The sequence below is a fragment of the Biomphalaria glabrata genome, chromosome 12 (assembly GCF_947242115.1).
Source record: "Biomphalaria glabrata chromosome 12, xgBioGlab47.1, whole genome shotgun sequence".
Lineage (NCBI taxonomy): Eukaryota > Metazoa > Mollusca > Gastropoda > Planorbidae > Biomphalaria > Biomphalaria glabrata.
This window is the reverse complement of record NC_074722.1, coordinates 22,858,545-22,885,182: the sequence shown is the minus strand read 5'-3', so window position 1 is coordinate 22,885,182 and position 26,638 is coordinate 22,858,545. Positions and strand designations below refer to the sequence as shown.

The following is a 26,638-nucleotide window of genomic DNA, read 5'->3' as shown; positions in this document are numbered from 1 at the left end:
TAAGGACTGACAACCACAATATACTGCTTATTTAAGGACTGATAACCACAGTCTACTGCTTACTTAAGGACAGACAACCAAAATCTACTGCTTACTTAAGGATTGACAACCACAATCTACTGCTTAGTTAAGAATTGACAACCACAATCTACTGCTTACTTAAGGACTGACAACCACAGTCTACTGCTTACTTAAGGACTGACAACCACAATCTACTGCTTACTTAAGGACTGACAACCACAATCTACTGCTTACTTAAGGATTGACAACCACAATCTACTGCTTACTTTAGGATTGAGACAACCACAATCTACTGCTTACTTAAGGATTGACAACCACAATCTACTGCTTACTTAAGGATTGACAACCACAATCTACTGCTTACTTAATGATTGAGACAACCACAATCTACTACTTACTTAAGGATTGAGACAACCACAATCTACTGCTTACTTAAGGATTGAGACAACCACAATCTACTGCTTACTTAAGGATTGACAACCACAATCTACTGCTTAGTTAAGAATTGACAACCACAATCTACTGCTTACTTAAGGACTGACAACCACAATCTACTGCTTACTTAAGGACTGACAACCACAATCTACTGCTTACTTAAGGATTGACAACCACAATCTACTGCTTACTTAAGGATTGACAACCACAATCTACTGCTTACTTAAGAATTGAGACAACCACAATCTACTGTTTACTTTAGGATTGAGACAACCACAATCTACTGCTTACTTAAGGATTGACAACCACAATCTACTGCTTACTTAAGGATTGACAACCACAATCTACTGCTTACTTAATGATTGAGACAACCACAATCTACTGCTTACTTAAGGATTGAGACAACCACAATCTACTGCTTACTTAAGGATTGAGACAACCACAATCTACTGCTTACTTAAGGATTGACAACCACAATCTACTGCTTAGTTAAGAATTGACAACCACAATCTACTGCTTACTTAAGGATTGACAACCACAATCTACTGCTTACTTAAGGATTGACAACCACAATCTACTGCTTACTTAAGAATTGAGACAACCACAATCTACTGCTTACTTTAGGATTGAGACAACCACAATCTACTGCTTACTTAAGGATTGACAACCACAATCTACTGCTTACTTAAGGATTGACAACCACAATCTACTGCTTACTTAATGATTGAGACAACCACAATCTACTGCTTACTTAAGGATTGAGACAACCACAATCTACTGCTTACTTAAGGATTGAGACAACCACAATCTACTGCTTACTTAAGGACTGACAACCACAATCTACCCCTTACGTAAGAAGAGACAACTTACATTCTTCATCTCCCCTTGAAAGTCTCCCGTCATCTCCTCATTACAACCTTTACCAACGTACATTGGCTTAGGTCGACTTGACATGGTATACTTTTCTGTCCCAAGAGATTAAAATAGATTCAATGGTATACAAAGGGAGACTGTTTAACAATAAACCTGAAATAAATCTTATGATAAAAAATAACAGCAACCTAAAATAATTTGTGTACATACACCTATTCAAATCACCTTTGGAGGAAATGTGAGTTCCTGCCATGTGACCGCTTACTCTTCCAATCAGATTGTTCCCGTCACATTCCATCTCTATGATCTTGCTAAAACCAGGCTGAATAGAAAACGAAGATCCACGTTGTAATGTGCTGTATGAATGTTCACATGATACAAATCGAACACATCAAACAGATAATAGATTCAGCAAAAATAAATGCCAACCAACAAAACGGAAAACAAAACTTTGGTAGGCCTACAAGTAAACAAATAAAAGGACATTCTATCCGGACGATATAGCATTAAGAAGTAACAACCGTTTGTTTAGTTTAATTTGTTTTCATGATCTGGAATTGTAAGCTCATGTAATACATCCTGTATTTGTTTCAAAGATTTATTAGTACTTCCATACCTCGTATGGTACTGAGATCTCCAGATTTTCCAGCGTTGGCTGTGGCCTGGTCTCAGAAATGACCACAGCTTTAAAGCGCACCAATTTTTGGCTTGGATCCAAGACAATGCTGTATGACGGCGACACACCGTTCCCGCAGTTATTGACTAACCCTTGGGCCACCATGTGCGTAACGTTTTCCTGAACTTCCATGGAGATTGTCAGACCTGGCGATGGAAGACGTGATGATAACGAGAGTTATGAGTATATATAGTGTGCGAATATCCAAGAGAAGTGCTGTCTCGGAAACCACCAACAAAATTTCTCATGTGGATATGTTGCACTGACAGATAATGTATCCTGTCTTTAGGATTCCTTTATTGCTGATACAATTAAAAAAATATTCGTAAAGAACTACGCAGGAATGTTTTGACGTTGTTTCTCTACAAATGGTTATTGTCTGTGACAGCAAAACGTAAAGTCCGCTTATTAAAATTTTGGCAAGATTCAAATGAGAGTGACCGCCCCTGCTCTCCATGTCTTGAAAGTGTATTACGTTTTCCGTTAGTGGGGAACTTGTCGAGCGACTTAGGTCACGAGCTTTATTACATAAACATAGACTTGGAATTAGGATCGCACAACGTTCTTATGACAGCAGAATGCATGACACAAAATAATTTCTTGTCATTGTGTTTTTTAAAAATAGAATTATTAGTACAATCTACGTGGGTTTGTCAAGAAGACAGGGGACACATTCAATGATTTGATCCAGGAGTAAACGGCACACTTCAAACTGATGCAGGACGAATACAATACACAAATACTTTAGTAGCCTTCCTTTATTTATTTATTTTTTTTTTTGGAAAAGTTTCTAACACCAATGAATAGATCAGGTTTATTATTATGCTACACAAAGTAACAAAAATGCTGAATCTTTATTGGCCTATTTAGACAGTAACATATAGAAATAGGAAATAGGCCTAGTCCCTTTTTTCTAATTACAACCAGCAAATGCTCACATTAAACACCCTTTTGTTGCACTGTCAATAAAACTGCCCGCATTTCAACAACCCCCCTTCTAGCCAGTGTATTCTAATATGTTCCCCCCTTTAAATCGACCTCCCAAACAATTCACTTCTGCAATATCATTTTTCTCACCCCTCCTCTTTTTTGCCATCCCTCCGGCGCTTAAAACACTTAAAATTTAGTATCTGATACATCACTATATAACACTTCCACTCCAAAACACATATTTGTGTCGCCAGTGAATGTGATGACCAATATCCCATATTCCCCAACAAACACTCTACCCCTTAGAACAAAATAGTCCTATATACGATATAAATACTTTTTATTTTTTTAGCTTTTTATCGAAATATTTGAATGAAGTGTTTAAAATAGTTTTAGGATCGACGTTACAAATTTCGTTTCAACTTTAGATAGATCGAATTACTAAATTTAAATGGTGCGAAAAAAATTGTAAAAAGATCCCGCGATTAGGGATTCGAACCACTGACCCTCAGATTTAAAGTATGATGCTCTACCGACTAAGCTAACCAAGAGTTATTAATATCGGAAGAAATTACAAAAACTGTTTAAAACGCAAGTATAATCTAGTACTTTGGATATGTCGGCTTTACAAATAATATAGTGGGTCGATATTGCGAATAAAAATTGTTTTAAGAAAATCTAACCGCTGTGGTTTCGATCTTGAAAGTAACCTCGACCAAAGGTAAGAGGTAAAAGGTTACATTTTATATTTGTTCGTCCATAGCAAGTGGGAGCATTATTAATGAGTGAATGGGGAACCTTTGAATATATATACAGGTAACAAGGTGATGCAAAAAGAAAGCTCCAAAATCGTCACGCATTTATTCATTTCGAAATTATAGTAATGGACTGAATTAGTGGCCATTTGATACAGGACGTATTTATGTTTAACTGGGTCTCAATTTCCACTAGTCAATTTCTATTTCTCTTTATAAGAAAATCAGCTGTTTATTTACCCTCAAAATGGCGACTCCTCAACAGAAGTAGTCTTGTGTGTTTAAGTTTATCAAAACAAATGCCAATGTCACATTGCAGCTTTTAAAACAGAATTTGGTATTGATCCATCCCACCATGCAAGCATTCGGCAGTGGGTTAGACAGTTTCAAGAGACCTGATGCTGAGTCAAGGAACAAAACAGCTGCAATCAACACAGTGAACGGAGACATCCTAAAGCGTGTTTGGGAAGAACTTTCATTTGGACTTGTTGTTGTCGCCGGTGGTGGTCACATTGAGCAACTCTAAAGCATGAAATAAAAACTTGAAGCTATATATAGCACTTGTATCCAGCTAGGTATCAATTGTTTTTTCACTATGGCACAATGGTTATGGAGCCCCCCCCCTATAAATTAAGATTCTCGACTCGCATTTGTCGGACACGATTCATAATAATTGCATCTTCGCTGCATCTATGTTTAATTCTATCTTACCTGATGGAAAACTGATACTATCGTAGTAAGGTATCCACAGAAGTCCACTGCCACTGAACTGGATAGATCCATTATTATTGTTTAACCCTCTGACACCGACATAAACAGTTCCGACTGTTGTATCACCAGTTAACAGTTCTCTGTCATTCATCCCAGATATGTTGACCTCTGTCCGGCAAACTAAAATACAATTTTTCAGTACGACATTTAAAATTGACATAAGAGCAGAATGGTGAAAATAAAAGTTGCATCTATTTTACATTCTTTGACTAATTAAGCTTCTTAGATTAACTTTTAATGTATTAAATATATAGACTTATTGGCCTCCTTCAGTCGCAACTCGCATATGGCTCACGTCTTGACGAGATGAAAACCGGACATCGGCTATGGTCAGAACGTTGTCGCTCACACAGTAGTCCACCCCTCTCTACTCAACTATTTGGTCCAAAGGGAAAGGCGATAGCCAATACATCCTGTGGTCACCGGCTCCTGATTTCAAAGCCCTTCCCGATTTTGAACGCAAAGCAGCGGAGGTTTGCATTTCCCTTCTCGTTGAGGGCAATTAAATAATATAAGCAAGCCCCTTCTGCCCGGTTTAAATACCAGATACTCGCCTTTGCCCCTTCTATTAATAGTGCAAAGCATTACTTTAGTCACAATGCCTGAACCAGACATTCTGATGAAGAGTCTGGCCTGTTGTCAGAGGCTTTTTGAGGTTTATGCCTTTGTAAGAATTTTATAGGTGAAAGGCTAAACACGGCGACAACAACCTTGTAGTGAATATACCTTAATATAAGAATTAGTTTTAATTTCTTTGACAAGTTTACTTAAAACACAAATTACAGTTAATGTGACCATAGCAATACAGTTCCAAAATTCAAACTCATCAAATACAATTTGTACCATAGACCTACTAAATGTACTTCTAGAAACCATTGGACTAAGAGAAGCAGTCAAGATAAAGAATAGAGCACAGGGATGGTGAAATCGGAATTGCAATAGCTTTTCGGGTGTAATCGTAATCACTACAGACTAATGCTACAGGCTAATATCGGTTTTTCCCTACAGAGTCCACTAAAAAAAGGGGAACATAAATTAGGTGGAAAGAATTTGCTTCAAAGTTAACTCCGGTCTGTGCCTTAGCTCAAAGGTTGTCTGTTATGAAGGCTGACATAGTGTGATTAATAAAGTCTCGAAGTCTGTAAATAGAAACAGTGACATTCTCTCAATCAGCCACCTTGTTCAAAGCAGGAGAAACTTTAAGGTTAAATGAGTTCGTTGTCCCAACATTGATGTGGCGCTATTTTTAGTAGCGGAAATTAATGCAACACGCTGTTACGTACTGTATCATTTAAAACAAAATAGTCACGGCCATTCGAACGGTACGCCGAGCTGGTGCTCTAACACAAGGAAGTGATCATGCTTTTTTAAAAACATTTATGATTACATTTTTTAGATTTTCCAAGCGATTAAAAATTGTGTTCAAAAAAAAAAAAAAAAAGGTCTCTTTTCTTACGTTAAAAATCAAAATATAAAGCCGCTATTCATTGTGTGCAGTTTGTCTGTCCGTCACGTTTAAATCTTTAAAACTAGAACAGATATCGAAAATCTGATAACTTGATATTATGTAGCTTAGTAAGTTCAATTACAACCACTACTTATCATCTCTTATAAAGAGAACTCTTGTACAAAGCTTCTATCAACTCACTCCGTCTGTGTGCATTCTTTTACACGTTTTGTTCGCCCACTTCCCATCCTCGGATCAAATTGTTATTTTGTATAATTATTCATTCTCGATGACAACACACGAATCAATCTAAAAACGCACCAATGAGTTACTCAATTAGAGGCAATTAATTAATTTTGTTTAGAATAGAAAAGGTGGAGATAGACCTTGCAATATTGAATCTTGACAGCGATTGGACGGTCCTCTCCCTTAAAATTTGTATAAGCTTTTTTTTTTTAAAGTATTTTTTTTATTTCGCTTGTTTGTAATATACAAGCTCTTTTATACAAATACTAATACTACTAAATACTATTAATTATTAACAGTACTAGCGAATGATACAAATATATGATGATGGGAAAACAGTAGCTATTGTTCTTTAAAGTAACATCTATGTCTTAAGTTTTCTTTTTCACACTAGGAAAGAAAAGTACATCTACTTTTAACAGAACTCTCCACCCCAGCAGAAAGAGCACATAGAAATGTTTTATAGCTACTGAAGTGGCCCTGCCAGTAGAGCTTGAGTTCTAAGCTGTAGGCAACATTCATTTGTCACGGGTGTGGAGGGACTAAATTACAGTACAGCATATGTAGCTCTTAGCAAACACAGACTTATCCAAACTAATTAGAGAAACAACTCGTGACTAGGAGATTTGACTAAGAGTTCACGGCATACAATCAATACTTGAAGAGATTTAATGTTCCTAATTTTATCACTAGAGAAAACAAAAAAGAACACTTAATGATCCTGTGAACCTTCTCTTACGGTATGAAGATATCGTACGATAGTTTAGCTACTGCATCTCATAGAAGCTAGCATTCTTATTTTACAGACGACACACCTATATATATATATATTACCTAGACTGGAAAACTGTAATTATCTCCTATCTGAAAATGATCAAATCACAGACATATATAGATTGTTATATACGTTACCTTTTCAAGCTGTAAAGGAAGTCTCCATGGATAAAGGAAAATCGATCTTTTCTGTCTTGGAAAACTAATGCTCTTTAGCTTTCAAAGCTTTTGCGAATTTTAAATAGAATGGGCTATTTATCAAAGATCTATATATTCACGCAAATCTATGAAATAAAGCCATTTCCTGTTAATTTCCATTGAGATAAAATGTTTTCAAAATCCTATATCCATATAATTCACGTCTGTTGATTTTAATCATCTCATGAAAATAGATGGATTACCTAGTTCTTTCTAGATTATGTGTCTACAAATAGAAAATAATAATAATAATGAGACGAGAATCTCTTATCTTCGATGTTCAAATTACTAGATCTAGATCTAAACATTAACTTATATGTTACATAGGTTAGAGTTGAAAAAAAACAACACCTTACTTCTTATAACTACTTTAGATAACAACGCCTTATTTCAGCTTTTTTGAAGGTTTTCACATTTTGTGTGCTGCGTTAGAGATGTCCATGTCCAGTCTAAGTATAATATGAGACAGACATAAGGCTGAAACACGTATTGCCTACTTACCAAACGTATGGTTGAGAGGGAGAACTCTAGTCATGTTTAGGTGCTTGGAAGCTGTAGAAAACAAAGTTGGTTGGATTGTAAATCCAATTGTCGAACTTTCTACGTCGCTGGGAGGCTGTGTAACATTTTTGGATTGACTTCCTGTCTCTATGGCAATAGTCATTGGGAATTTAATTGTTCTTGTTGATGAGCTGTTGGATGAAGCTGCTGCAGCTGTCTTTGATTTGGAAGTGACGCTGTTGATTGTCCTGTCATTAGGCTCTAAAAATGACGATACGACCGAAGCTCGAGCAGCAGATCTTTCTTCAGGACGTGTGGAGTTATCTGGCAGTGTCAGTTTCACTGAAGCAGTGCTCGAGTTTCCTTCATTGATAGTATTCAACAAGGGGACGCAACCACAGTCAGTTTTACTAAAATTAATACATGCATTAAAAATATGTTAATGGAGGACAGCCATTTGAGTAAATTTAAAAGCAATATTTTAGTACCTTATTACTTTAACTTCTCGTTACATTACTTATAGTTATAGCTCGTCAATTCACGATTAGGATTTCTAGCATTTTCTCTCTCTACAAACATTTTCTCTTTTAGGTCTGAAAACAGTTTCTCTCTTACGTCTATAAAAAGTTTCTGTATTAGGTCTGAAAACATTCGAAAGTTATAGGTCTATAAACATTTTCTCTCTTCTCTTTTATACTTATAAAGTTTTGTTTTGTGTAATGCACAAATTGTAAAACAAATTTCCTTATAGATAATTAAGATTATTATTATTATTTATTAGTTCTTTAAACATTTTCTGTTAGATCTGAAACCTTTTCTCTCTTAGGTCTATAAATATTTTCTCTCTTCGGTCTGAAAACATTCTCTTTCTCTCTCTCTCTCTCTCTCACACACACACACACACACACTCTCTCTCTCTCTCTCTCTCTCTCTCTCTCTCTCTCTAACGCTCTCTCTAATTTAGGCATCCCAAAAAAATGTTTGCATCCCATACTTTATCCACACACAACTCTCTTAAGTCCGCGCTGAAGACTCTTAGAGACGAACGTAATACAGAGCATGTTTTTTAAGAATGTGGTGATTATCATTTGGTGAATATTTTTTTTTACCTAAATACTCTAGACATGCCGCAGGCTGATTTGATGCACTGACCATAAGCGTTGCAAAACTTAAACATGCTTGGTTGTCCTGGTACTACATCAAAACCACATCCTGCTAGTCAAAGGGGGGGGGGTGGCAGAAGTAAGAAAAAACAAGAAAGAAATCTAATTTATTTCACGTTATTAATAAGTAGATTTAAGGATTCAATAATTATGTTCTATATTTATATTTTGTATTCAAATAATTTGGAAAAAAATTATTTTACATATCTTCAGCTAATAATAAGCATTACACTTTTACATAGTACTTCATTCACTAATCCTGAGGTCTACTTAGATTTAACCAGTTCAGCTCAATTCTACTCAGTTCTTACCAGTTCAGCTCATTTCTACTCAGTACTAACCAGTTCAGTTCAATTCAATGTGGGAAGCGTGGTGGAGAGGCCAAGTGCGCTTGAACTTGGCTTGGCTTGGCTACCTAGAAGGGGGCTCGAGGTTCGACACCCGACTCGGGCAGAGTTGTGTTTACTGAGCGCCTAAAGGCAGCACGGAAAACCAACTCCTAGATACCCCCTCCCCCCCACTGGTCCACAAATGAGATTGGACCAAAGCGCTCTGAGCATGCTATAAGCATGAAATGAAAGTAACGCTATATATAAAAGCTATAAATATATTCTACTCAGTTCTAACCAGTTCAATTTTATGTAACATTTCCTCAATATGTGATGTGATGTGATTTTTAATAATCGATAGTTATTGTGCTCGTTAAAAAATGGTTACAAAATATATGTGAATTTAAATGGGGTCTTAAGGGGCCATTTCATTTTATTTACTCATTTCGTGTCTTCGTGCATACACTAGGTCATCAGCATCATCATCAAACTCCATTTGAGAAAGGGCTTGAGAGGCTCAAATCCTCTCTTGCAAAAGCCCTGGACAGAAACCCTGCTGTCTTGCGTAGTGCATAAATGTCGCCGTACAGGTCAAGAATGTTTGGTTTCCCAGACCTGTCGAGACGGAGATCAGCAAGTCTGGGGCAGTCAAACAGAATATGAGGCACGGTGTCCTCTTCTTCCCCGCAGTGGGGGCACCGCGAATCGAAATTTGGCCATAGCCGTGAGAAATATGAGCCAACAGGACAATGGCATGTCCTGCACTGTGCTATAATAGCTTGCTCAGGCCTGGACAGCCTCCACCACGGGGAAGTGCGGTCAGGGCGTCTCATGCGCTCCCAGACTCCACGGGCTTTTTGGGACTTGTCCCAGCACTCAAACCACTTTTCCATTTCTGTTTTTTTAATTATAGCCAGAGCATGATGAAAACTTACAGCCTGTTCAGTGTGTGGAATTTGCCCTCCCTGGTGGGCCAAGGAGTCTGCAATAGTGTTGCCAGTCACACCTATGTGACTCGGTACCCACTGCATTATTACAGGGGTGCCATAGCGTTGTTTTATGTTGTGTGAAGCCATGATGACAGTGTCGATATTGGGGGGCCATGGTCCGGGGCTTTGCAAAGCCTGTAGTACAGATTTTGAGTCAGTGACCACAACAATCTCGAGTTGAGAGTCAATGACTTTTAAGGCTTCACAGACTGCCATGGCCTCCGCATCGAAACTCCAAACACTACCACATGGTCCAAAGATTTTGACTGAGTGAGAGCCAAGAAAGTCGATGTAGGCTCCATAGCCTGCTCTTCCAGAATCTATCGATGCCGACCCATCAGTGTATGCAAAAATAGCACTGGGCTTGAAGGTATTAATGGTCTCCAATGCTAGAATTTGAAGGTCGTTAGATGAACGATTTAGCTTAGGGTCTACTAGTTTCAAACGTATGTCTGTTCATCAGCCTAAGGGATCTGCGAAGGTGAGTTTTGTCCATGTCGATGAATTAAGTAAGTACAAAATCATGGTTTTAGTTCTGATTGAGACTACATAATTAATTGATTGCTACATGACATCTACTTATATGATTGCTTACTTGTCACATAATATTTTACATACAGACATCTGCTCTCACCTGTATAGACCTGGTTGTCTCTGTTGTTCAATACTGCTGCTCCCCAGTGGACATGGCACGCTATCACTAACATTGTGATCCAGCACATCTAGACAGATATTGAATTATATTAATTTTTAAAAATGTGGTCGTAACAAAACTAGTATTGCTAGATTAAATGACCAACTCTAGCTTGTGTAGGAATGAATTTCTTATAATAATAAATAAATAGTATAATAAAGTTAACTGTATTTGTTGCAAAAAGAAATAAAAGGCCTCCTGTTACTTGAACCTTGAACCACAAGCTGACTTGATTAATTAGAGTTTGTCTCACTTTTTTATACCTTCAACTTCCGGAAGATGGAAAGTACTTTCTTCACTGCATTATTATAGAGACCTACTAATTCCCTCGCTATTCTACTAATTCTAGTAAGATTTAGTTTTTAAAACTCCGCTATGGATGACATCATTGTAAATGTAATGATAAAAGTTCCAGTGTAACAAACTTGTTGGCTCACGCCTACTCTATTATCTCTTGATTTGTGACGTTAGTCATGAAAACAAAGCAATTTTCAAATGACTTAAAACAAAAGCTCCAAGTCATTAATTTGTTTTCGGTAAATTATTTATTTTTAGCAACCATAAGAAAAAGTTCTAGTAGTTCTAAAAAAAAGGTTAAATTTACAATCTTGTTTTTAATCATCTTCTCATAAAATATTAACCTACATCCCATCTTGTATCTTAAAATTTATTTCCTTCAAAATTGAAAATCTTTTGATAGTTTTATATCGTAATCTGTTCTATGTTTATTATGATTTTATGATTCCTTTTACGCTTATAAGGGATACAACTCTAATTAACAGGAAAAGAAAGATAAAGTGATACGACGATATCATAGAAGCAAAAGAAAAAAGGTACAAAAACGAAAAGAGGAAAATTGGGGAGACATTTTGAAATCAAATGAAGAGAAACATCTGCAGGAAACAACATTGAATGGCCAATAAAGTAAAGTTCCTCTTTCAAAACTTGTGATCAATAGGGCAGATGATGTAAAGATCATTTTTTCTGTGGCCCACGATGAACAAGGGTGTCATGTGGCCAGCACGACGATCATCTGCCAACTAAAATTAGAGCTGGGTGGCTCAGATGCGTCCAAAGACACGAAATAAAAAATCAGTCTACACTAGTGTTTGAGTCCGGGACACCCCAGTTCAGAGTCCAAGCCCTCTGCCACTGCACCTCCTTTTTAAGACCAATAACTAAATAACTAAAATAACTTTCATCAACTAATGAATAAAATTTTAAAATGTGTTTCTACAAGGTACAAGAGTTATTTCTGTAGTTGACTAAAATACTTCCGCGTATTCATAATGACGTATTCCCTACACCGGATATACCTTACAACCTTGCTATTGGTGGTTTTGTCTTTATGTCTGATAGTCTCCATTGCACAGAGAACATTTTGAATCAATGGATCAGTTAGAGTTGCGTTGATTGTTTTTCTTAAAATTACAAGCAGTGAAACAAATTTATCACTTCAAGAAAATGTACAAATGTGTCTGTCCTTCAGTATATAAATGTTAGTATATAGTTAGTATAGTATATACAGTTAATTAACAATATATTTCTTCATTTCAGTTCCTACCTTTAAAAAAATCTTTTTGTTAAGTTATTTTGAACTGAACTTGTTAATTTCCACTTAATATATATTCAAATTGTAACAATTTTAAGTGTTAATTTTAATTAACATTTACGCCAAACAAAACAAATTTAAAAATAGGTAAAGCCCCACGTACAAACGGTAATAACCTCACCATCAGTTGACAAGTGGTGGCTTATCTCCCTTCTAAAGAAAAACACAACATGCACTGCTGTCCCTTGAGTTGGTGACGCAATCATCAGCATGCAGACGCTTTTAAATATTTTTTCCCACCTTCTATGACTTATAAAAGGTTAGGGGGCGGGTAAGTTTCGGTGCAGACAATTTATCCTGCATTTCAGTCACGTAGTTTGTCCTTTCCTGAGAGCTTTATTTTAACAGTGGCGTAGCAAGTGTGGTGCGGGGGACACAAGGCATCCGCTGGTTTGGGGCATCAGATTTTCAACCAGTTTTAATGTATTTAACCCGAGATGCCGAACTATCTGTCTGCGCATAAAATGTTCACGCCTAGTCAGCGCGATTTAATATTCCCATACATCTTAGGATTGACAATTCGTAATTTAAAATGCGAACAAAAAAAATACATTGGACTGTATTTATATGTAACGTATGAGGAGCCAAGCCCTTAATGAGCTTACAGTTTCGAAACAAAGAGGTCAGTCAGTGAAGAGCCGGCCTCTCAACCTAGTCACTGAAAGAAAGCTTTTTGCTGGTCAAGAATCTCAAGGGATTTCCCCCCAACTCTCAACTACGACAGTCAAGGATGGCATTAAAGTATTATCATCAATACTGAAACAAATTAATTTTATCTAGCCGATGGTCAGAATCATAAAAGTCATCTAAACTTTCTGAAGTATCTTGTTGTTATCACAAAATATACTGATAAAGCCTTAATGAGGGGCTAGTTGTGTTATTTGAGTGTAAAATCTTATGGTTGTGTCTTCAAGTGATGACAGCCCTAATAGTGAATCTATTACTATAAAAACATTCTAGCAAAAACTACAAGAGTACAAACAGTGGGTAGTTAAAGATAATGATCACTTGAAATTCCCTATTTTTTTTAAATAAAAGTCTTTGATGTAGTTTTATGTAGATGTAGTGGAGTGGATACCTTTTCAGAAAACACCGGCCACCCCGATATCCACGTGATCCTTCCCCCTAGATGGCACCTTGTGTCCGCGCATAACAAGGCAGACCAACGTGAGCACTGTCTATTCCACCTGCACCTCTTGTCGCTGTAGTGTCCGTACGTTACTGGACCTACGTCGTCTCCACTCCCTGTTTGTGCCTGGTTCTACACCATGTGTTTATGGATGGCTGCAGGTTTGGAATCGTCCTAGGAGTTGCCTTCGTCATGTCATTTAGTTTGTTCTGTGCCAAACCCACCACATAGAGATGGCGTCATTGAAAACATAAGCTTGTTAATTTTAGTAAAATCTAGAGCTAAATATCTGTGGCTTAAATTCGTACTGTCATGTTAATGACATAACAGCCTTGTAAACCATAGATTTTCAAGAAAGAAAAAAAAAAAAGACTGACATTTAAAATTCATTCGTTATTTTCAAAAATTAATATTAGAATAATTCCTATCAAAATAAAATTGATTGCCTATGAAAAAAAAATTAATTTAATTAATTACTCTTTTTTTATATTCTTATTTCTAATGTTACATTTTTCTAAATAAATCAAAGCATTCTTTCCTAACCTTTCCACATTGACCCAATAGACCTCCAGCTTTTATTCCCTTTGCCTCTCTTAATTAGTAAAATGAGGGAAAAATAGTTTGTGTCTGTATATAATTTGCAAACCTCTCTCTCATTCTATATGGTATCACTTTCCGTAGTGACATGTGAACGTTTCTCTCTCTCCCTCCCTCCCTCTCTCTCAATTTCAAACACACACACACACACATAAGGACATACTTGTGAGACGAGTTCAACTCTAAAAATAGAGCTAGTTATGACAGCAGGTCATGTGACTTGGGCCCTAATGAAGTAACACATGGACGTACTACGTCACGTCCCATCATGAAATATGTTTCACTCCAGAAGGTGAGAGGGACCTGTTAGGTAAACAGAACACACAACAAGTTAGAGGACCCACAAAAGGTCAAACAAAAAGTCAACTCAAGAAAACATTAAGAAACTGGAACAGAAACAAAATAGAGCAGTGAGATTCATAACAAACGAATATTCACATTTGACTAGAGTAACACCTTTAGTAAAATCACTAAATTTAGAAAGCCTTCAGGAGAGAAGACTCAAAAGTAAAGTAGCAATTATACATAAAACACTGAACCATAATCTTCAAATACAAAAACAAAATTTAATAAAATACTCTGAAAGACAGAAAAGATAAAGGCACATTCCTCGTTCCATATGCTAGGACAAATTTGTATCAATGCTCCTTCTTCCCTAGTGCTAGTAGAGAATGGAATGGGTGGGATCAGCCTGTCTGGAAAACCAGTGACTTGGCAGAATTTACGTCATTGGTTAACATGCATGACTAGATGTATGACGCGTAGGACCTAATCATTTTCTTTTTTGAAGTAACGTCTGTATTATATAAGATAAGAAGATAAGATAAAAGACTTTAGCGTGGCATCCACCCTTCTGGGGTCAAGACTGTTATGAGGCTATGAGAATTCCATTAAACACTGAAATAAATAAATAAACCGTTTTTTTTTAAACCTACAAAAACAATAGCTCAAAACAAGGTATTATCTGCCTTTGAATGCCTTTTGTATACATGTAGGGCCTACTTTGGCTACTGATATACGCAAAATGTTGTCACATCCTACCGGGGCCATACAAATCAATGTATTACCACAAAGAGTACCAAGCTATGCAACACCGTGACATACAGACCTGTATTTAATAGATCTAGATCGTATAAAAAAACTACCTGCTATACATGGGCATAGCCAGAAAATTTAGGGCTCAAATCCTCCTCCCCAAAAATAATATTTCACCGCTCAAAAAAATAATTTTCACACTGAACTGTTTTGCTGCCTGTCACCAGGCTCCATTAATAAAGTAGGCCTAAATCTATGAGAATTTAAACAACAGACTGAGGAAAACTATTTCTTCAAGTTATAATTCACTGCTCTCGCCCACTTGTAGGACTATTTGCTCTTTAAGATGACTTTTTAACTTTCTTTACTCTCATCATGGAGGATTTTGAATCTATATTGCTTATAACAGAATCAATCATAGTATTTTTTTAAAAGTCTATTGCGTACTGGCTTTTAGTGGATTGTATTAATTGATCGCGGCCTTCATAATCGAACATCCTTCCTATGTAGACCTGCCATTATATTTTAAAAGTCTTATGCCATATCATAAATGCTTTTTTATTCGATACATTGACAAGTGCCTAAGAAATATTTGTTAATTCCAGTTTATTGAAATTGTTTGATCTTTACACTAAAGACAAGAAACAGAATGATACTAGGGAATCTCCATGATAACAATGAAATGACAGCAATGTTACTATAATAGATCAATGGAACAAAATTGGAATCATTTTTATAACAAGTTTTCACTTTCACGCCTTTTAAGCAATGCGATGCCACGGGCGGTCACCCACGTCGCTGGCTCCATTTAATAAAGACGACCTACAAGCAACAATCTGAGAAAAACTCAAGCAAACTATAGTCATCACATTCAGGGGGGAGGTCACATATTACACATTGATAAGTTTGATCGTCCCGGACCCTACAGGTCGAGGGGGGGGGGGGGAGCTAGATGCTTATAAACGTATGTTTATTAAAAGATACATCATCCCCTCCCCCCAAAAAAAAAGAAAAAAGAAAAAAAAAACAAACAGCCACTCGATTAGTTCTTGGTTCTCGATCACAGACCTATATATAGATCTTGTGTTGTCCCTGGCTATATTGGGTTTCTTACCCTTTTATTAGCTATTTCAAAGTCTAAATGTACAAATATAGGTAATAGAATATTCATAGAATATTCATAATAAATGTTTGAAAAATTAATAACTATTAATTTGAATTCATAATTAGTTATCAAATTTAAAACAAAATTTAAAATGATGTTCTCATAGATCCATATCTATAATGAACAGTCCCATTTAAAAAAATTATTGTCTAGTTTTTCTACTTAGAAAACGAGTGCTAAAGGGAAACAACAACGTTTTAGAAGTGCAAAGGTCAAAGTTTAAATATATTTTCAGCAAAAAATCAAAACAAAATAGATCAAACATACCGGTATACAGATCTATCTAGATCTGTGATTATAGTAGGATATATTATAGACCTTTAATTTTATAGAGTCGTAGTGTAATAGATATAAACATACTAATCTAGTTACTAGATTGACTAAATATATTTAGTCCTAGATCTATCTATATATCTAAATTACTAAATATATCTAAAATCTAGTTACCGGTAACCATCTAAATTCTAAATTATCTAAATAATTATAATGATTATAATGAGATAATGTCATAATGATAATCTCAACATCTGAATGCGGAAATTAGTCTCGACTTATCCAATATTATCTAGATCTATGTGACACTATGACGACTATGTCTATATCTAATCCATCACTCTATCCATATCTAGATTCCTGATCTAATCTATATCTAGAATCTAATTTATAGACTACCAAGGCCTAGAGACACTCAGTCAATTGTCACTAAAGAAGCCTACTGTCTTACCAGATCTATTTTAGCTAGGTCTAGATTCTAGATGATGGATCAGTGATGCCTATGCAACCTGCGAGCCATTTCAATATCCTTAATTAAAGCTAGAAAGGGAAACAAAATGCAGAAACCATTATAATCGATAAAGATGGTTTTTATAGATCATGAAAGATTATTAAGAAAGATTACATTTTAAATAATGATTATTGGATCTATAAAAAAAAAAAATACATAAAAAGAATTATTATTATATATTATGATTATATCTAAAATTAGTAAAATTATAGCCCATCTATCTAGATCTAAAACCTTGTTTACAAAATCAGATCTGCATAAGTAGTGTAGACTCTATATCGAAACTATAGATATAATAATACATTTTGTTTGTAGAATTTGTAGATGTTTTGGATGTAACATAAATTAAGATTTACAGTTACATTGTTAAACTAGATTTAGTTTGTATATATATCTATTGCTTCTATTATTATTACATTCTATCAATAATTTTTTAAAATCATATTATAAGTACTACTCTGCATTCTAGGTGTCTTTAATTTAAACACATATATTAAGTTATTCACATTAATTTTTAATCAGATATTTCTTCTTTATTCAGCATGTAAACATAATAAAAACATTGAAATTCAATAAAGATAAACCTGCACATGTACATTGTCACTCTTAATAAAAGTTTTAACTATTGTTATTTGTATTTATAGACAATGGAAAAATCTAAAGCAAGCATCATTGCAAGATTACAGAGTAATATCCAGTGTACACTTAGGCCAGGTGTTTGGCTGCCAGGAATCCGAAACCTTCATAGTCATAAAGAAAAGTATGGCTATATATACTTTCAATGCTTTGAAAAGTTAGAAAAGTGATATAGAAATTAATCACATATGAAAAGTTTATATTACTTTATTAATATCATTTTCTTTTCTAGTTTCCTATATTTCTTAATTCCTTATTCTTGTATTGCACGGTCTCTGAGTCCATTATTAGGGGCCAAATAATTGTGTAGATTCTGTGCCCAGTCAAGCATGAAATTTGATAAGGGTCTGGTAGCACACAAAAAAATCCCATTTGTATTATTATTATTAGCAGGACATCACAGATAATTTGGAAGTCACAACAAAACAAAAGAGAAAGCTGTTACAGTCTGTGTCTTTATCTTATAATTATACATTTTCCTTTAAAGAAGAAGGTAATCATGTCCAATTGTAGCATACTATTCATCCTAGTAAAGAAAATTGCTGGTCAAATAAAGTCCAATATAGAAGGAGGCAGCACAGACCAATAATGCTATACTAGGGCCATTCAATGATTCAAAGTTCATATAGTGCTCATACATTTGTGATGGGTGTTATCATGTTAAACAAGTCTTTTTTTGTGGATTTTTTTATTTTTGTCACTTAAAATTTGTCGACATTCTGTCACACAAAAGTAAATAAGAAACTTGTTAGCTGAGATGTTTTGAAATGTATTCTTCAAAATGTTTTGAGTCAATATGTGCTGTTGCAGACACCTCAAGGGAAATGATAGATTTTTATGTTCATCCCCTTTTCAAGTGTTTGAATATGATTGTTACATTATCAATTAAAATTTTCTCATTTAGTTTTTTAGTATTGTTGAACTGCATATTGTTGTAAAAGAATAAAAGGAACTAATTACTCTTGTTATTATTAGCTTTAATCTATCTATAGTGATTTGTTTTGTTGCACAGATGGAAGTTAAACAGTGAGTCAGTTAACAGTAATTTAGAAGCTGTAGTGAAAGCATTGACTGAAGTGATACAAGAAGACAAGACCAGATCCTACTGGCTCATAAACAAGGTATGTATCTCACTATAAACAAGGTTTGCATCTCACTTTAAACTAGGTTTGCATCTCACTTTAAACTAGGTTTGCATCTCATTTTGCACAAGGTTTGCATCTCACTTTAAGTTGTGGGAAGGGCATGGAAGAAACTCTTCCATTAGCAAACAGAGGAGTTCTGGACAAAGTAAACATCTATACCAACTATCATGACATTGTTACAGACACAGAGTCACTTTAAAAGCAGTTATTAGGTGTGCCATAGAAAGATCTACCCTTTATAAAAAGAAAAAATAAAGGGTCATTTTAAAGATGTAATTATTATTCTTCAAGCTAATAAAATCAATAAATTCTGTTTCAGTAACTATTTGTGTAGTATATTAATAATACTTCTATTCAGTCACATTAGATCTAGCTTTATGTTTAATCATTTTGTAAACAAGGAGGGGGGGGGGAACCATTGGTAAAAGTTTGAGAAACATTGTATTATATGATTGGATCTAGATTTATAATCCTTATAAAATGTTTTAAAATTAAATGGAATGGTTGTTATGTGGTATATCTTGTAGTATAAAAAACAGGAATTAGACATTTCACTATTTGCTATAAGTATTTCAATTCAGAAATCAGCAACTAATAAGTCACTTTAAATTTTATTCATGTCTAGAAAGAGGTTGGACTCCTAGAAGGTTTTCTGCAGGTGTTTGTCTATACTAGGGCTGAATGGCTGGACATCATTGAGATCAAGTTCTCTGGCAAGAATGCTGAGGTAATTTTGATTTACTTGTTAATGATGAGTGCTGTGATAATAGTATTAGAAGCAATGAATATCTCTCACAACATAACTGATTCAATGAAATGCTTTTATGTTTCCATTGGGTAGACATTAAATACATTGACATGTGCTGAGAGGTGTAAGGAAAGGAACATTCTAATGCCTGAATATCTTTTTTTTTTTATTGATAAGTAAGTCTAGAAGGTGTAGTCAAGGCATTTACAGTTGAACTATTTATATGTCTTTTAAGTAACTTTGAAAAACATAGTACATTTAATAGGCATTCAGCAAACAATTATGTAGCTTTTAACATAAGCATTTTAAATAAAGCTTACTTTTCATGGGGGCGCAGTGGCTGAGTGGTTAAGCAAATGGCTTCCAAACCTGGCGTCTTGGTTCGAATCTCAGTGAAGACTGGGATTTTGAATTTCAGGATTTTTAGGGCGACGCTGAGTCCACCCAACAAAAGGAAAGTGCTTGCCACATGACACACTGCTTGTTAACCAAAGAAACAGATGACCTTCACATCATCTGCCCTAGAGATTGCAAGGTCTGAAAGGGGAACTTCTTACTTTTCACACATTGGATTGACTGCTTAATGCAGTTGTTTCCCTTAGAAATTGATATTAAAGCTTGTAAGAGTCAGTTCAATTTTCCAAACTTCCTTATAGCAAACTATTCTACATATAAGTATTCTACATATAAGTATTGAACTTGGTGATGATGTAGATGAGTAGATTTTCTTAAATCTCACATATAAGAAACATTTTTAAAAAATTGTTCATTCTCAACATGCATAATGTTTGCAAGATTTCTTACACCATTATTCTCAAAGCTTTCTTTATTCTGCACTCCTCCTTCTCAAAAGAAATAGAGGCTAGAATCGTTTCTTTATGTGTCCAAATGTGTTTGAGTATTATTTCATTCTTATCCAAATTTGTATCCATTTATTGTACAGTATTAGTATTAAAAAAGCAGAGAATAATAAGGAAAATATTTTGCATGTAATATTCATACATGGTCAAAAAGATAGAGTGCTTGCAAATAAGAAGCATGTATTGAAAGAAGCACATCATAGATTGTGCAGTTGTGCATCCAGATTCTAATTCTTAAAATATAAATATAACTATATATCTAGAACTGTACTGTAAAATTAGGTATTATTATGTTGTAGAGCATTTTTCACTTTTCAGAATGTTTTTTTTTTAATAGGTCTGGTCATTTTCTTCAGGATTTTTACCACTTTGTGTTCCATTTGCTTGCTTACTGAATCCGGTAAGTACAGACATCATTCTTAGTATTTGCCATTTCTATTTTCTTGGCTTAAATTTTCCTTCCCAATGTTATTCTTACGGTCCACAATCAGCAGACATATTGAAATAAAAATAGAACTAGATCTCCATTTTCTTTTTTTACTGAAGTATTAGAATATACTGGCATCTATGTTTGATATCCCCTGAAGAGTATTTTGATTATTTTTGGTGTTGCAGCTTTCATTGTGAATGAAAGTTGTATACATAGTTTGATATTTTCTCCAGTGACTCAGATCTATGTTATCATGAAACTTAACACTGGAATTGATCAACCTTTTATCTTCACCCTTAGTCTGAATCCCTGGAGGGTTGAAATAACGAAATACTTTAGAAATAATTGGAATACTACTGTATAGAAAATGCAGCCTTGTTGCCCTCTTTTAAATGTTTGAAAATACTTTCCAATTCAGTTGTACAGAAGAAGTGCAATGTAATAAAGAGTCTCCATTACAAATTCGCACAAGGCCCTAACATTACAATGTCTGGACCTATTACCAACAATCTAAGCCAAAAACTTTGAGAAGGAAAAGATCATTGGTTTATTTCATATCCTCACTGTAGAATTGGCATTGAAAAGATTTTTGGCGAACTCTCCAGTTGATTTGATGATATTTTTTTTATATAGAAAACTCTTATTTGCCTTTTGAAAATATTTTCATTTATATTATAAATAAATATTATAATTTACTTAAAACTCTACCAACTTGAGCCATGGTTATCTCTTATCTTTAACTATAAATAAATCTAAATATTCAAGATGTACAACAGGAAAACATTGTTTGAATTTATATTACAAGTATAAACTACCACTGACTGCTGAATGATTTATTTATTTATGTATCAATAGATTTCAGTAACTGCTGTACGCATTTCCATGAAATTTTGTAAACAGAGTTCCTTTTACCGCTAGAAATGGTTTTGACAGATTTGCAACCACAATGATGCAATGCACAAATAAAAATGCAAGCTTTCCATTACACCTTTGTATTTTATTCTCAATATTTCCTAAAAGGCCACATTCTATATATAAAGCATGAATACATATAGCACAAAATAAAACTTCAGTTTTTTAAAGCATATGTTTTTCCCCTAATTCAATTTATTTTTAATTTGCCTTTTGACATATTGTATTTTCATTTCCACTTCCTTTTAGACACAGTTAAAATAAAGAACAACATCAAATAGATAAATCTTTTTATTTTTTTTATTCTAAGAAACAAGGACTATAATGATTTCATGTATGTTGATGTGTATTTTATCCTATAGATTACAGACATTACTTCAAAAGAGATAATTACATCCTAAACATTTCATGTGATGAATTTGTCTTAGCGTGTGGAATAAGAAATGTGTCTCTATTTTTGTGTCTTTCTGGGTGTTTTATTCGGTTTTGTTTTTCTATTTTCAAATTATGGTTCAGTGTTTTATTTTTTATAGCTATTTTACCTTTTAATTCTTCTGTCCTGAAGTATCTCTAAATTTAGTGATTTTACTAATGGTGTTAATCTCATCAAATGTGAATATTTGTGTTATAAATCTTACCACTCTATTTTGTATTTTTTCTAGTTTCTTTAGGTTTTCTTGATTTGAGGGTTCCCAAACAGAAAATGCATTGTTTTAATATTGGCCTAACAAAGGTTAACTAGCATTTTAGTTTTATGTTCTTGTTTGATTTGTAAAAAATTCTTTTAATAAACCCTATAGTTTTGCTTAATTTTTTAATTATTTCATTAGTATGAGAATTTCATGATAACTTTTCATATATTATTACACCTAGATATTTTGAGTGTTTAGTTTGTGTAACAAGCTTATAATGAATAAAAAATTAGGTTTATTTGTTTTAGTTTTTTTTTTGTTACTCTTAATAACTGGCATTTTCTGGGTGGAAAGACATTCTCCAATTTAATTCCCATTTCAGTAATTCTTCTAATTCTTTTTGTAAAATGTCTGTATCTTGTGTTGTTTTTATTGTTCTTTATATTATGCAGTCTTCTGAAAATAATCTGAATTTTGTTCCTGAAGTAATGCAGTCTGATAGGTCATTTATGTAAATTAGAAACAGTAGTGGGCCTAAGACTGTTCATTAAGGTATACCTGAGTTTACTGTTATTGCTGTTGATTTGGAGCCATTTATTATTACAGTTTGTTCTCTACCCATCAGGAAATCCTTAATCTACTGATGTAATGAACCAGAAATGCCAAATTATTTTAACTTTTAAGGAAGCTATGGTGGTGAAATTAATCCCTTTGAAAAATCATTTATTAGTCCTACTAGTTGTGTTCTATAATTCACAAGCTCAAATAAATGTAATATAGAAACTGATAGTTTAAAGAAAGGTTTGCAGTGTCTTGTACATTGCTTACCTTATGATTGAAGGATGCAAAAAAAATTGTGTGGAGAGGATGCTAAAAAGAAAAGCTGGGGGGGGGGGTGTTGTTGTCATTATAATAGAAAAACGCCAAACATTGTGATAATGAGTGAGGGGGGGGGTAGGATTCCATCCCAAAGGCAACATAGAGTATATTAAATATTTTGGTATAAAATTGAGAAGCCAAAGAAAAGTCTGAAATTGTATGTAGGACTAACTTTTTTGTTATGAGGGGGAGGAGAGTGGAACAGTAAAAGTGATACTAGAAAAGTTTGGGTACATGTGTGTGTTAGAGGGGGGTGTTATAAAGTGGGTCATTCCAGTTTAAGTTACAAGTCTATGTCAGAGAACATAATGTTGCACAGGGTGAAGACAAAAGAAAAAGGAGGTGCCAGAAAAAGAAAAGAGAGAGAGAGAAGGAAAGAGAGGCAGAAAAGAGAGAGAGAGAAGGAAAGAGAGACAGAAAAGAGAGAGAGAGAGATGGAAAGAGAGACAGAAAAGAGAGAGAGAGAGAAGGAAAGATGGGCTATTCCAATTCAATGTAACAGGTACTATAATTCACTGGTTTAAAGCATGTCATGGGGATTGCTAAAATTTCACCTGTTTATTGGCTGTTCAGGTTGAAAAAATATATATCCTGGGAACAAATCAAATCACCAAAGCCAGTGTGTAATGCTAGTTGATCTTCTATTTGTGATATGCATGATGCAGAACTCAATTTAAAAAGTTATCTTTGAATTAAAATGTGAACTTTTGACCTCATCAACTGATGTTGAGTTTCAATTGGAATTGCTAATTTACTGCAGACTACAGACATCTAATAAAAACAAAAACAAAAAGCTAATATTTATGGTGCCAAAAAAATGTGTATTCTTCACTAATGTATTTGTACAAATCACACAGCACATTTGAAATTGTTTCATTTATACACTTAGTTCCTAAGATTCTCATTTTCCCTATTGTTTTCAGTTTTTATTTTGGATTCCATTTCATGACATGAAGTTAAATAAACACAGAATCAACAAGATCATTTCAGCCTTGCACATTCCAGTGGAACGCAGCTATTGATGTTAGGGACATTTTAATGTGTGCAATATTATTAGATGATTGTGAGACACAGGTACATTATATATGTATATATAGAAAATGAAGATATTATAAAGATACTAAAGCAAAGTAGGAAATCCAGTTGTTATTTACATAGAATGACTAAAACTACTTAAGGCAAAATATGCAATGTCCTAATTAGAAAGATATTTATTTATTAAAAATTATTCACAAATGAAAAGAAAAATACAAATGAAAAAGGAGTTTATTTAAAACATTAATTATTCATTGTTTTATGTCTTTTTAAAGTTTTTTTTATATGTAAATATAAAGCAAACAATCAGTATTGAAAAGTAATACATATACCTCAGTCAGTTTCATACTCTTGCCTAAACAAACTTAGTCATGCTACACATTGCTGAATTTGTTCTCTACAATGTCTAGGCAAGTTTGATATAATGAAGCTATTTCTTGTTAAGACAACACTAGGCATTCTATAGAAGTCCTCAACATCTAGCTCTAGCACTCATTTCTAACTAAATCCAAAAGCTCATGTTGTTGTCTATTGTTTCTGCAGGACATTTTTTGTTTTTTATTTTAAGAATTTTAATTTGGTTTTTAAATGATTAAATATAAATTTAATTGATCTCTAATATGCTATGAAATTAATGTTTCTTTTTTTTAATATTGATGCTGTTATTGTAGCTTTAAATAATTATCACATTGTTAAAGTTTTTCTAAGACATTTTCTTTATTGTATTGTTACACTAATTTATTGAAGGATATGCATAACAACATTTAGGAAAGAATTACAAAACCAAAATGTCTAATTTACTGCTGTTAGGCTTATTAATTCATATGTAGCATCCATGTATTAACAAAAGTTCATAATTAAATGAATGTACTCCTTATTAAAATAGGAGTATTGAAAAATGTATTTCTTTGAAGTACACATTTGTGGAGTATGGACATTTACATTTTATCATTACCTTAAAGTATGGAGTATGACTTATAATACTCTAAAAGAGTGGGGTATGAAATTGTAAGTCCTATTATTGACCTACTTCATTTAGTTGAAGTGTGAGTATGTGAAGTCAAGCCATATTATAGTTTTCACTTAACAGGTTAGTATTGGGGTGCCAGATTCTTGCACAGTTTCTGGTGTGTCTGTTTTAACAGATATCTTATAAGACAAATTTCCTTTTTCTTTCCCTAGATGCTTAGTGCATTTGACTTTTTTTTTAATACTCGATTTAAAAATTGTTATTAATCTTGTCCAATTTATTGTGTATTTCTTTGTTAGGGCTTAAATAATCGTTATTTATAGTTGACTATATGTGCATATATAAGTGAGCCTTAGTAAGGTTTTGATCACCTCTGTAGATCTCTGGTATTTCCATGACATTAAGTCAATACTGCCTTTGTATAAGACATTAGTGCAGCATTTTCATCTAAATGAAAAAATAAGTCTTCCATTGTTTTTGTTTTGAAAAGACTCCGTCACAGATTTAGAGACTCTTGCGAGAAAAGCTGAAAAGAAAAAGCCAAAACGTCTGGCACCAGAAAATAACCTTGTTTCAGTCCCTGCCTTACTGAGAGATGTCCTGGAAACAGAATGATCAAAAACTGCATAGTTCCTTGTATAGTATCAGGGAAACCAGATTTAATCAACTTTTTGCAGCACTACAAACTTTCTAGCATCTAAAAAAATTTAAAAAGCCATCTAGAATCACTCTCTTTTGTCTCTTGTTAAGTTGTTGTGAGTTTTGACAATTGTTGATCGATCTGTCCTTAAGTTAAACTGGGATATAGGTTTGCTCTTCCTGAAGAATCAATACCTTTGTCAGAAGTAGGCTTACTCTTGCATAGACTTTCCATTAATGCTTTTAATCTTTTTTGTTATTAATCATTACTGCCTCTTAAAGACATGGTTTATCTATAGGCGTTTGTTTTTATCTATGCCATAACAAGGAGTGGTTCCTTCTAGATCTACATATCTAATTCATCCGGGTAGTTGCCATCTGTTTCAATGTACTGACAATCTTGTGTAAATACTTAATCTCGTTTAAACACATTTGGCTAACGAATGGCATGATGACATGTCACTTAGTCTTTGGAAGGTGAGGTCACAAAATGAAGCTCATTAATTAAAATAGATAGCACCATGAAAGACAACCTGATCGATTGTTATTTGTTTTGGTTTTGAAAGCCAAATATTTATATTTCATATTATTTTCGAAGATTATTTTTAATAAATAATTGGTTACACAA

The 26,638-nt window shown here is 34.1% G+C and overlaps 2 protein-coding genes across 15 annotated transcripts in view; one reads left to right on the top strand and one right to left on the bottom strand.

The window, feature by feature from the left end:
* LOC106067524 (uncharacterized) overlaps positions 1–16,744 on the bottom strand; it is an 18,334-nt gene extending 1,590 nt beyond the window's left edge. For 2 of the 14 annotated variants that reach the window (XM_056006336.1, XM_056006350.1), the window contains exons 1-7: positions 12,518–12,638; positions 10,743–10,830; positions 8,737–8,842; positions 7,628–8,037; positions 4,402–4,581; positions 1,946–2,151; positions 1,555–1,651 (exon numbers count right to left, since the gene is read on the bottom strand). In XM_056006336.1, coding sequence (XP_055862311.1) covers positions 1,555–1,651; positions 1,946–2,151; positions 4,402–4,581; positions 7,628–8,037; positions 8,737–8,842; positions 10,743–10,830; positions 12,518–12,538 — 1,108 coding nt within the window. In that variant the 5' untranslated portion in view covers positions 12,539–12,638. The other 12 variants (XM_056006341.1, XM_056006346.1, XM_056006349.1 and 9 more) reach the window with 12 other exon arrangements.
* LOC106067523 (uncharacterized) lies at positions 16,541–26,638 on the top strand. Its single transcript, XM_056006351.1, has 6 exons — positions 16,541–16,609; positions 17,769–17,884; positions 18,773–18,881; positions 19,531–19,632; positions 20,851–20,913; positions 24,290–26,638. Exons 2-6 carry the CDS (start codon positions 17,772–17,774, stop codon positions 24,386–24,388), a joined length of 486 nt encoding a protein of 161 aa, XP_055862326.1. The 5' UTR covers positions 16,541–16,609; positions 17,769–17,771; the 3' UTR covers positions 24,389–26,638.